This window comes from Pipra filicauda, unplaced genomic scaffold, assembly GCF_003945595.2.
Source record: "Pipra filicauda isolate LSUMZ 115617 unplaced genomic scaffold, ASM394559v2 scaffold96_size2947999_pilon, whole genome shotgun sequence".
Lineage (NCBI taxonomy): Eukaryota > Metazoa > Chordata > Aves > Passeriformes > Pipridae > Pipra > Pipra filicauda.
In genome coordinates, this window is record NW_024105164.1 from 2,178,902 (window position 1) to 2,191,758 (window position 12,857).

General features: G+C 46.6%; 1 protein-coding gene across 3 annotated transcripts in view; it reads right to left on the minus strand.

Moving 5' to 3' along the window:
* Positions 1–4,810: 4,810 nt before the first annotated feature.
* The window catches only part of PDLIM1 (PDZ and LIM domain 1), a 44,148-nt gene continuing 36,101 nt past the window's right edge, over positions 4,811–12,857 (minus strand). For all 3 annotated transcript variants that reach the window (XM_027719557.2, XM_039377887.1, XM_027719565.2), the window contains 3 exons: positions 10,053–10,207; positions 6,990–7,107; positions 4,811–5,354 (listed from right to left, as the gene is read on the minus strand). In XM_027719557.2, coding sequence (XP_027575358.1) covers positions 5,168–5,354; positions 6,990–7,107; positions 10,053–10,207 — 460 coding nt within the window. In that variant the 3' untranslated portion in view covers positions 4,811–5,167. The remainder of the gene's footprint in view (positions 5,355–6,989; positions 7,108–10,052; positions 10,208–12,857) is intronic.

Below are 12,857 nucleotides of genomic sequence, written 5' to 3' on the forward strand. Positions count from 1 at the left end.
TTAGCATGGTACTGCTGCATCTACCACTTGACTTTCAGTGAAGAAATTTTTCCTAATATGCAATCTCAGCCTTTTCTGGTGCAACTTGAGGCCGTCTCCTCTTGTCCTGTCATTTGTTACTTGGGAGAAGAGACCAACACCCACCTTGCTACAACCTCCTTTTGGGTAGTTGTAGGGAGTGATGAGGTCTTCCTTCTCCAGGCTAAACACCCACAGCTCCCTCAGCCACTCCTTTTAAGACTTGTGCTCCAGACCCTTCACCAGCTACTTACCCTTTTCTGGACACACTCCAGCACCTCAATGTCCTTCTCATTGTGAGGGGCCCAGAACTGAACACAGTATTGGAGGAAACAGGCAGCTTTCAAACTTTCAGCTCTGGTTTGTGAAAATGTCATCCAGGTGTCACTAGAAGCTGCGGTCATGGAATTGCAGCTGGAGCTGTCACACTTGCAGTTGTACTAGTTATGCCACTTACCTTATCACACTGCAGAAAATAGTTTTCACTCACTTCATGATCATTTGCTCTCCACAGAGAGTAATCTGTTGGCCTGATTTAGAGAAAGTTATTTTGTAATAGAGATATTTCGCCTTACCTTTCTGAGGGGACAGCTAAATCTGTTAAGTTAATGAGTAGGCTGGCTTTGACCTTTGCCTGTTGAAAGCCCTGTTTTGTCGTTCATTGCCGAAGACAAAAGTTGCTATGTTTTCTGCTCAGTTACTAGCCTGAATAATGCAAAGTCCAACATATGCTGGCTCCACTTGTACTTACATTTACACACTATGGTACTCTTCTTCATGCAGCCTTTAATTCTAGTGAGGACCTATACAAGATTTAAGAGTAAATGATTGTGCTGGTTTTGGCTGGGGCAGAATTAGTTTTCTTCACAGTGGCTGGTATGGGGCTGTGTTTTGGATTTGTGCTTAACACAGGGTTGATAGAGATGTTTTTGTTATTGCTGAGCAGGGCTTGCACAGAGCCAGGGCCTTTTCTGCTTTTACTGCCACACTGGTGAGGAGGCTGGATGTGTGTAAGGGGCTGGGAGGAGACATAGCTGGGGCAGATGATTTGAACTGGCCAAAGGGATATTCCAGATCACATGGCATCATGGTCAGTATATAAAGTGGAGGGAAGAAGGAGGAAGGGGGGACATTCAGAGTGATGCGGTAACGTGCAAAATAAAAAAGAAGAGTTTTTACCCCAGATCCAGCACAACTAATATCAATTGGTGCCTTCCTAAAAATGCATAAACTAGCATTAATGCTAATGGTAGCACCAGTGAAATGGAGAGTTTATCACTGTTTATCAGTGTGTGGAGCTTGATGTTATTTAGAGAGACTTTGCAGAGCTGTGGCTGCTTTTCTAGCCCTCCTTCGGAAAGTGAAAGCAATGCATATTTTTTGCTTGCTGTAAGGGAGGAGCCTCATGTCCTCATCCCTTTTTTTTTTTTGCTCCAAAAGTACTACAATTATCATTGCTTAAAGCAAGCATGGTACCTTCTTAGCACAACCTTGCATTTCTTATTCCTGCAGTCCAGAGTAATGACTGTACTTGCTACACCTGAGCTCTGAAGGGGCATTGGTGCACTGAATGCTTACAGGAAGAGCAGGGTGTGCTCCAAAGGGGGCTGGTGTTGCAGAAAGCAGCCTTTCTTCCTGCAGATGGGTGGTGGGGAACACCACAAGGAAGTGCAATAATGAAAATGTGAGGATGCTATGGGTTGGGGGTGACTGGTGCTAACAAATTGTTCATTGTGAAATAATGTCCCCCTGACTGTTCATTAGAGAGAGAAAATATTTCAGCAGATACAAGACAAATTACTGAAGCATAGATTTATCCTGGTGACTTGGAAGCAGTGCTTCTGTCCTCTCTGTACCCAGATACATCTAGCTCTTGTTCTTCTATCTTCTTTGTGGATGTTTGAGTTCTGAGACCCAAATGCATGGACAGAAATGTGGGGTCTTGGCTTGCTTGTGTGTTGCTACTGTGTGTCTATTAGCAGGTTTTCTTTTTCCAAAGTTTTTCCAGGTGATGACAGAAAATGTGTGGTAAGCTCATCTAATGTTAGAATATATTTAATGGCATTTCACCAGCACTCAAATGTACTCTGTACATGCCAGCATCCAGGTATTCTTACTTACCTGCCTTAGCAATGATGTTTGAGCTGCCAAGACCCTGCCTTGACAACAACCTGAGCCATTAGCAAATGAAACTTGCATGTGAGAACTGGAGCAACTGGCCATGCTGCTCAGTGGTGGCAGGGAGGGACTGCAAATGGAAACCCAAGTAATCAGTGTTAAAAATGACAGATTGTGCTTTGTGCTGCGCTGCCCACCTTCATGAGACAGTCCTGACAGGATACTCGTGAACTTATAAACTTCCCGACACACTTCACATAGGAACCTGCTATGTATTTCTTACATTGTTGTTAACCTCTGAAGCAGGCAGCTCAGTGTGGTTGCAAGGCATGAGTGACCCCATTTAACCTATCTTGTTATTGTTGACAGATTGCAGCTGCTAACTGTTAAACTCCAGAGGAATTTGGAAAGTCAGACTACAGTGAACACTGCAGTTGTCAAATATTTTGTCCTGCATTATAAAAAAATTAATACATTCCTTTTCTCAGCCAGCTACAGCAAAGACTGATCAAAGTCTTCTCCAAGTAATGAATGTGAATTGCCTCAGCTAACCCGTTCCCACAGTAATAAACTGGATCAACACTGGCATCCATGTTAGAAACCTACACTTCCAGAGCTATCCTACAAATCTTTTGTAGTTCCCGACTCCTGCGTCAAGCCCCACACAACTGGTGTTTTCCCAGCACTGCTGCCAGCAGGAGCTCGGACAGGTGATAAAGCAGCGGCTCTGGACAAAGCAGGGCTTGTCGCCTGTTTGCAGCGCTGGGGTGGGGAGGGCAGGGGAAATGCCAGGCACGGCTCAGGCTCTTCCGTCCTCACCCCCAACGTGAGAGCAAGCTCAGGAGGTTATCTGGAATGAGCCCTCTTTTGCTGACAGATGTTTGTAGTGACTTTGCAGGTGCTCGTGGGCTCAGCCCATGCTCCAGGGCCGGGACACAGAGCACCAGATGGCCTCGGCAGCCGGTGTTCTCCCCAAGCCAGCCTGCTGAGAGTGGGCAATATGGAGTGTGCAGTGCTGGGAACAGCCATGGCCCCACAGCGGGGCCTGAGGCTGGTCTGCAATGCAGCCAGAGCAATTTGTGCCTACAGGGTTCTCCTTCACCCTGCAGGTCTGTGCTTTCCACCACTGCACTGGCTTATTGTCCAGTCTGGCCATCAGCACTGCAGCACGGAGAGCCTTTCCCTGCAGAACTGTGCTGCAGAGGGGAGGGAATTAACCACCATTAGCAGCAGTGAGGGGAGATGTCATCTCAGCAGGCCAAAACACCCCTCCACTCTCACCTTGAAAAACAAAGCCGCTTGTGTTACTATCTGGAGTTTGTGCAGCTGTGTGTGCCATTGCACAGAAAAAGCCAGGCTTTTCCCAGGGATGAGCTGGACAAGGAGTTTGCTGGTTGAGCTATGGCATCCTTTGTTGCTTGCCACTGCCCATAGAAGGAGCCTGTGGGGATGAACTAAATTTAGCTGGGTTGGTGAATTAGTCCCCTCCCCAACATGCCTAAGAGCTGCACAGGTTATCTGAACAGCAGGGGGCTTACAGCCTTGGTGACAGGTCAGCTTTAACTCACATGAGGACTGGCTTTGGCGTTGTGGTTTGAGTTTGGGTTTTTTGTTATGATTTGGTTTGGTTTTTTGGGTCTTTTTGAAAGGCAGCTGTGCTGTGGTGAGATTAATTGTGAAGGAGAGGGAACAGAGGGTGCAGCAGTACAGCGTTACTGAAGACAGCCAGGACTTTTCAGGACAGGGACATGACCCTGTCTGTAGCTGTTGCAGACTCACCCACTAACCCTGTGCCTGCCAGAGAGGGCCTGTGTGGGGGTTACAAACTCTTCTGTTTTCAACCACTGGCAATTAGTTTTAAGGGAAAGATGACACTACATCAGAACTGTTAATTTTTATACCATTAGGAACAGCCAGCATCTCATATAGAGGTATGAGCAGAGAAATAATCACTGCAGAACACCTCTGTGCTATATGTGGGTGGAGGTTCTGCTGCTCAGGCACCATCAGCCCCTCGTCCAGTGCACAAGGGGCATGTGCTCCCCTGTCTGCATCAATTGCAATGGCACCCTCCAGCAGCTGTGCACAGCAGCAGCACAGGGAACAGGGTATTCCCTTGGGCAGCCACAGCACCGAGGACTGTCCCAAATGTCTGCAGACACGAACAACTATGGCCATGGGATGAGGGATGTGCAATGGCAAGAACCACCCCCACCAGCCTGCACCCAGCCCCAAGGGGGAGCCAGAACAGGGACTATGGCTACTCAAACCTTCCCCTCTTTGCTCTAAGATTCCCTGGTTTCCAGCAAGCATCAAGTGAACATTTTTTCACAGAGCTGTTTCTGACTTTGGGGAACGAAGGGACACCTGGGTGATGCAGTAACAGGAAACACTGACATGTCTGGTCCCATCATCATGAAGCAGTGCTGCACACAGAGGCAGCTCTTGGCTGCCTTGCACAAGGGACAAGCCACCACAGTCTGAGGCCTGGCTGTGCCCACCTGGCCCTTGCTGGGTGCCAGCAGGCAGCTGCTCACAGCCAGACCAGTCTGACTCAAGTTTGTAAATCCCTCCCATTATTCTCTGGGATAAACACAGCCAGGCACTGGGCACCTCTTTTGCTGCCCAGGGAACCCCAATCCCGTGCACAAGGGAAACAGCAGAAAGCAGACACTTCTGCTTTGTGGATTCACCCCATTTATTGAAGGCAAACAGAAGGCAAATAACGGGGACATAGAAGAGTTGTAATCTGACTTTGGCCTCTGATTTTCCTGTGTGATTGACAGCATAAAGGAGGGGGGGAAATCTGTGTATTAAAAAAAAAACCAAACAGTGAAAGAGGGGATGAAAAAATGTTGGACAATTAGTGACATCTTGTGAACAGATGGAGGATTAATAATGACAAGGAAATTCAAAGCCATGCCTAGCATTCCTTATTGCAAATAAGATTCTGCAGGGGGCAGGGATAATGCTTTCCAAGGAAAAGCAGCAGAGGATAAACCATCCACATTGGCTTTGTGAGCAGCACGATTTACTTTGGGAAGACAGTGACCACCTCGTAGCCCTCTGGGGGAACCACCCGCTCCCGCGCGTGCTTCTCACAGTAGATTTGGTCTTCCACGAAGAAGTGTCCTTTCTGCTTGAGATTGGTGCCACAGTCACTGCACACGTAGCACTCGGGGTGACGCTGCTTGTCCCGGATCTTCACAAACATCCCTCTGGGGAAGGAACCAGCACCCCTCAATGCCAGGTGCCCACCACCATCTCCCTTTTCCTCAGCCACCTCCCATCCAGCCCAGACCCACATCAGCCCTGAAGGTGGACCATTTTCTCCTGCTCCTGACAAGTCAAAGTATAGGTTCTACCTCTGGTCAGGCAGATGTTAACAGCACTTTTAGAAGCCCAACATGTGCTGGCATGGCAGCCCTCATCTAGAAGGTGTTTCCCAGCACTGGCCTGCCTAAGTTTCACCGGGACAGTCCTATCACCTGTGGTGACAAGAATTACTGTGATGGCATCTTTAACTGATGGATAAAGCATTCAAATGCCCAGGATCAAACGGCAGACCATCTGGGGGAGCAAAATCCAGGTCCAGAATGACCAGATGGCAAAATTCAGAAATGACTGCCTGCCAACAGCTGAGGTGGATGAAGGCTGCTCAGCCAGCCACTGCCTTTTTGCTAGTGACTGGTACATGTGGGAGAAGCACAGATCCGGGTTCTGATCTCTAGCACTGCTGTTCAGGAGCTGCAGTGAACAGATCCAGCCAAATGTGGGCCAGCCCTTACTGGAAAACTTCATAGCTTAACCCAGCAGATGATGAGGAGAACTACACAGCAACTCATTAACTACCGCCAGCCACAACACAACAATTTTCCAGTATTGTTTTGTTCCAGCAGCCATCTATATTTTCCATAATTCATTACTTTTGAGTGCTATTCATAGCTCTGTGCTTTCTCTCCAGATCTACCCAGCTGGTAGAATAATTACAGGGTTTGTCTCTGATTCATATTTTACAGAGTATGGATTGCCTCTGTAATGACTCTGCTGGTCCAGGTGCTCCAGGCATGCCAGGACCAGGCAATCACAGTGCAGTGAGTCTCAGCAACAGTCTGATAGCTTGTGGTGGGCAGCACTGGAGAAATTGGAATTCTTTCATGACAGTGCAGGTGGGCTACCAGTACTTGACTTCTGTAGTCAACTGTTAAGGGGATTGCAGGCAAGAATATGTGGTTGAGAAACTGAACAATAACTCAGAGACATGGGTTGGGTCCCTCATGCTGTCACACACAGTACAGCAGCTCTGTATCAAACCCAAACCCCTGCTATGCTGGAAGCTGGATTTTACCCACATAAAGACAACAAAAAATATGTCTGTGCAGACGCAGTGGAGGTGTGTGCTCCTACAGGAGAGCAGGGAGCAGAACACAGCTCTACTGGTCCCCATTGCCTCTGACCACCAAGGCACGTCATCCTACCACGTCTGGGAGCGCCAAAACATGAAATGCATTAAATACACAGGCCCTGAATGGAAAGGTCATTTTCTTTCCAGATGCTGTAAATAGATTTCAGGTAAGAAGCAAAACAATGCAGCAACAACTGCTTCGAAGTTCATCTCAGAGGGACTTGCTTTGGTTTTCATTGATATGGATCTGTAGATGGAAACCCAGCTCCTGCCTCACTGCAGAGGACTGCCACATTAGCATTATTAAAGCTGGTGAGAATAACTGTGCCCTGAGCTGGCTCCTGGGTGCACTGGATGTGGGTAAGTGAAGTGGTTTGGGTGCGGTACCTCAGCCCCTCACACAGGCATAGGATGCTTGGCTTGCAACCCCAGGGACAGGCTTACTTACACAATGCCAGATCCACACTTCTCACACATGGGCAGCTTCTGGGCATTCCCAATCGATGAGGCCACCTTTGTGGTGGGGGCTTTGACACTCCTAAATCCAGATGGTTTGGTAGGGTCTCCTGGAGGTGGAAGAAAAGTGCTTCAGAGCATGTGAGCTGTGTGGCTGAAGGCTATTCCACCCAAGCCAGTGCTGTGCTGGGGGCATGATGTTCTTTAATCCCAGCTCTGAGGCAGGGATTCATGCATGGAAAGTGGGCAGGGATTTAGGGATGTGTGAGGAGGAGGGAGAGAAGGGACACAGCTGAACCCGGCCCTGGAAATTTGAGGGCCTGAGGTTGTGGGCAGTCAGATGAGTCTCTTCTCATCTTAAAAGCCCATCAGACTTCAGCTGATGTGTTTCACATGCACAGATGCACAAAGCAAAGCAAAGCCTCAGCCCCAGCCTTGGCAGCACTCAAATCTGCCTGATGTGTCCTGATCACACATTCAGGATCAAGCTTATTTCCAGATTTGGGCTCAGAAAGAGATGGGTGTCCTGGCAAGATAGGGAGGGCTGCACAGTCCTTTTCCAGTCTGCTGTCTGCTATACAGTGGAGCTGGCTGCCCCAAGACTCCTGCAAGATTTAGTTAACAAACTCCTTGTTCTTGTAGAGCCCTGAGATACTGGGGATAACCTTGCACACCCCTGCTGCTGCGTAACGTGCTCCAGGGATCTCCCTAGTGCAACTTCCCTGGGCAGGGATGTTCTGCAGGGCCTTAGCAGGAGACATGTGCTGACCTGGATGCCTAAAACAGCAGTGGATCCTAGATGTGGGATACAAGGCAAGCCTTTAAATCTGCAGGGAAAAAGAAGCCTCTTAAAAAATGACACCAGTGATGGGACATCTTATCTATATGGCTTTTGCAAGGAGTTTCACACAAGAGAAGGAGGGTTGCTGAAACTTCCATGATATCTCACCAACACACCTTGGACTGGGAGGAACACTGATACCTTCTGACTGGTGTCAAATCAAGAGCACACTTACAATGAGTGTTCCTGGTGCAATGGGCAGAAAACCCTCAAAGGCACACCCTAGTGACCAGCAAGGTCAGGGACATGTCACAGCCCAGAGCAGCATCACTGATAGAAGAGCTGAAGGAAAAAGGGGTGAACTGCCTACCACACCTCCCTGTCACCACTGCTCACCCATGGGGCAGGTAATGCTGCACTGGTTTGCCTTTGGAGCAGCCTTCAGCTCAGAGGTTTACACCCAGTGCAGAGATGCTGGTCAGAGGTGCAAGTTCCTTAACCCTCCAAACACAGCAGGAAGCACCTGGCCTCCAACAGAGTTGCTGCAAGTGACTCTCACTGGGAAGGATGCAGCAGCAACCACATTTTCAGACTCTTCCCTATCACCTCTCCCACTCCCTCTGTCTCAACCAGCACTTTGCTCATATCAGCAACACTGACAGCATGTTTTTAAATCTCTCTAAAGGAATTAGCTTAATCAAATACCCACAGGAAATATGACAGGTTCCACCCTGTGAAACACTCTCCACTTAGGAGTACAGGGTAAAGTCTAACCACAGACTAGTCATGGTGCTTCCAAACACCCATGCCCATGCTCAGCCCCTGGGGCCAGGCTCTCAGCTGGTGTAAGTCTGTGCAGGATACAGTCATCGATGCCCCAGGGGACTTGTCCCAGCTGCTCACAGCTGCTATTCACAAGCCATTGCCTGGAGACAGGCTGGGAGAAGCCGCCATCGATGTGCCATTTATCCATTTATTGCAGGACATGCTCTGACTCAATAGCAGTGTTTGAGGCTGGCCCAGCAGCACGGCAGGCTGGGGCACTGTCTCCTCGGGGACAGACATTCCTTTGGGGCTGCGTAACCTCCCGGCCCAGCTCCCCAAGGGTGATTATCAGCTCACGGTGGAGTAATGCCAGAGCCTATCCTGGCCTGTGATCCGGCAGGCAAACCTTGTGCCAGAGAATCCCAATAATGCTGCAAATCTTCAAAGAAAGATAAAACAGAGAGCCTTTTGCTTCTTATCTTCTTCAGCACTACTAAGCACAGGGCTGGACCTCGGCTTTGTGAGAAGTCCCGGCTACTCCAGTCCCTTCCATGCAGGAGCTGAACCCTGAGGGCAAGCTGCAAACACTCAATATTTAAAAGACGCTTTCGGGTAGGTATTTTAACAGCATATTAAAGACTCAAAGATTATGGTTTCTTTATTCCTATTGTTTCCTTATGTCCTCCATTTTGCTGTTTCCTTACAGATCCCTCAGACCTACTAGCACGTGGCTGATCTGTTTCTCTTTGTGGCGAATTGGATTAAACTGAACGTACCACTGCCAGGCTAATAACACAACAGAGAGAGTCTCAACTGGCCTAAGGAAAAATAAAGGTCATTCTTGGAATTCTTTTCCTATTCATTTGTTTATTTTATTTTATTTAAGGGGAGAAGAGAGTACAATTTGGCCCCCAACTACGTTAATTAGCTTTTCTATCTTTAACTCTATAGCCCTGAACTGTGCAAGTCCAGATGTCAGATCAAGAATGCCAAGCAGAGAGAATTTTCAGAGGTTAAAAGCTATGAACTGCTCATGACTCAGCTTCCATATTACAGTCAGCTGCAGAAGTGGATCTTTTTTCTTGTGTAGGGGATTCAGTTCAGAAGCATTAGGATTCACTGAAGAGCACTATCTTGTATTACCATCCAAAGTCTTGAAATAAGATGTCTTTAATCAGTGAATATTATCTTAAAGGTGGCCAAACTTTAGAATGTATAGAAGAATTCTTGTGACTTTTAAAATTCCTTCTTGATAACTAAATGTTGCAGAGGTTTATTTCTTAAGCAATGATATGGGCCCATAGACACTGAAACTAATCCATGAGAGGAGTCAAATTAGTGACAGTGTTTGTAGATTTCTGTAGAAATAACCTACACATGCTATCTTGGACAATCAACCGCTAAGGAAGGAAAATAAAGTTTTAAATGTTACTCTTAAACACTGTACATGGCCCAAGGAATGGCAGAAGGGAAGAGCACACTCAGATCAAGTGTGCTGTAAGTACTTACCTTTCTCTTCTGACTCCAAGATCTCTTGCAACACAAGGAATGAGGCAGACTGTCTGGGTGGCTCATTTGACTCTTGATTCTCCTGAAGCATCTTGTAAACCTCAGATTCTCTGCCTATGGCACTGCTGCCTGGGGGCTGACTATGTTGATCTAAACTGAGGAAGGAACAGAGAATACTCTTGTTAAACAGATAAACACCAACGCCAATCCCCCTAGCAAAGTTTTCACCATCATATGACTGAAGAATGAATGCACAAAACAAATGCACAACAGGAGGCCATAAATGCAGAGGTGCTGGATGTGCTCACACAAGTCAGTGCAGCCCAGGTGGGGTCACACTGGGCTGTCTGTGTTCGCTACTGTGAACAGGTTCTCGCTGACAGCCCCCAGCCAGTCCCCAAGTGTTCTCCCTGCTTCACAACAACTATATACTCCAGGAACTAAAGCTTTCTGCCCAGGAAATCACTGCTCTGTTAACAAGAAAATAAAGAACTCATGTGTTGGGATGGGAATCCCACATGGTAGCTGTACCATCCATGCATGTGCCTTGCATGCACAAACTACCTTACACTACTACTGTATACCAGTGTGAATCTCAAACTAAGAAAAGTTTATTCTATTAAAAAGAAATCCTTACCACTACCCTATGAATTAGTTCTAAATGCCACCTTCACAAAGTAAAAGCTGTAGAATCTAACCAGAAGATTCTCTGATTAGCAATAATTTAACCTGTTTTTCAAGTGAGTGTTATTATTTCCATTTTATAGGTGGAAGCTTTGAGCCACAACCCATTTACAGCATTTAACTAAGGTTAATGAGCAGGTCAAGGGCAGAGGAGATTTCTGCCTGCTAAGGCTAAGCCCTCCTTTCAGCTGTCCCCGAGGTGCTGCTGTCACCCTTCATGTCAGGAGGGACTTGCACCCTCAGCCTAGAGCCTGAGGTGCTTCAGGGGAGGCTTTTCACAGTGCAGAATGGCAGAAAGGGCGGTCGTTGTGCCACTGGAAGGGTCTTCACGGAAAAAAAAGGAGGCTGGAGGCAGTACCTAGGATGTTCTCCACATCCAGTGGGTATCTGATAAACTACAGGCTTAAACTGCAGGAGGATATTTAGCATATCCCTTGGGAAAAGTTTTCCAATGGACACTGAAATAGTAGAGGAGATTGCCATGGACAGGTGAGCAACCTCCATACTAAATAGTCTGGACAAATATCCACTGGGAATTATTTAAATCAATGGTTTAAATTGCTAAATGCTGGGCTAGGGGATGGACTGAAGGACAAAGGAAGTTTCTGCCTGCCTTGTACTCTGTAGCTGCAGTAAAACATACACAATAAAATAAGATATCTGACAAGTCTCCTCTGATGGTTCAATTCTATAATGCAGTCTTAAAAATCTAAATTGTCTATTCGGTTTCACCATTCCTGCACTCTGTGATTGCCTGAAAAGTACATAAACATCCTGAAGTTCAGACTAAATCGCAGAGGGAAATCCTTTTCTTGAGGAGGCAGCTACATACTTTCCATGCCAATGTGCAATTGAGTCATCCAGGAGTTACTCTACATAATAAACTCTTCAAGCATCAGAGGTAAAATCATCAAATTTGTTATAAAATGCTATTTCCATAAAAAGAATTTAATAAAATGTTTCCATATTTAGTAATTTTCAGAGGAGCAGGAAGCACGGACATGCAAGCAACTGAAACTTTGAATCCTGAATCTCAGGAATTCTGAATTACTGAAGCCTCTCGCCCCAAATAAAATAATGATGTGCCTTCTATTAGACAGAGAATGTCCCATGCTCCACATTACATTCAGCTCATGTAAACTCATATACTCCCACCACTCTGTCCACCCATAAAAGCATTACGCAAGAAGCCTTTCATTGCAGTTTGCATGCTAAGAATGTTTCAATAACATGCATCCAAAAAGCAAAGGCTAATCATCTTAAAGAGCACTAGAGTCAAACAAAGCCATCACATTTTAACCATGCACTGTGGTAGTGGAAAATACACAAATCAACTCTCCCAGAGATGCAGTCTATACATACGCTTACATATACAAGACTTCCAAAAGGCTATAAAGAAACCCCAAATCCTAGAATTTGTACCAGCAGAGTGAAATACCTCCAACTGCCAGGGCAGAAAAAACTTCATCCAAAAGCACATGTATCTTCTGAAAGGGTAAGGCCACAGACACAGAAATTATACTTGCAGGTTAAGGAGTCTCCCTATGCCAGTTGATTTATGGTACCTCCTGTTACAAAGGTATTTTTTTGCAGCAATCACTAGCAACTGGTGTCCTTTTCCATGAACACAAGTTCCCTGATGCAGAAACTTTGTAGGGGACAACTCCAACAACCTTTACTGTGTTTCAGACTCATACAACCATTACTGGATCTCATTGCTGCTACCATGGGCAACTTGCAATGCTGACTAACACTGGACCACTGAGCCTTCAATATTGGCAAGAAGATGGGAATAAAACCCATAAAAAAAAAAGAAAAGCACAGCTTATTTTTTACTAATGATATTTTACTATTTTATGCCAGCACATTTTGCAAAGTTTACAAGGATCTCAAAGCTGGGCTACAGGAAGGTCCAGTGCTCAGAGCGCTCACTTTTGGAATGAAACAATTGCTGATGCCTGGGGCTCTTTTGTGACCATTATCAGCCGTCCAGGCCAGCACAGCCAGCTGGCAGTGTGACCACTTCTGGCATGCACAGCACTGACTATAAGCCAGAGCAGTGACTTACAGCAAGTAACTGCACTGACTAACAAGGAAGGAGTAAATCCTCAGCCTCCCATT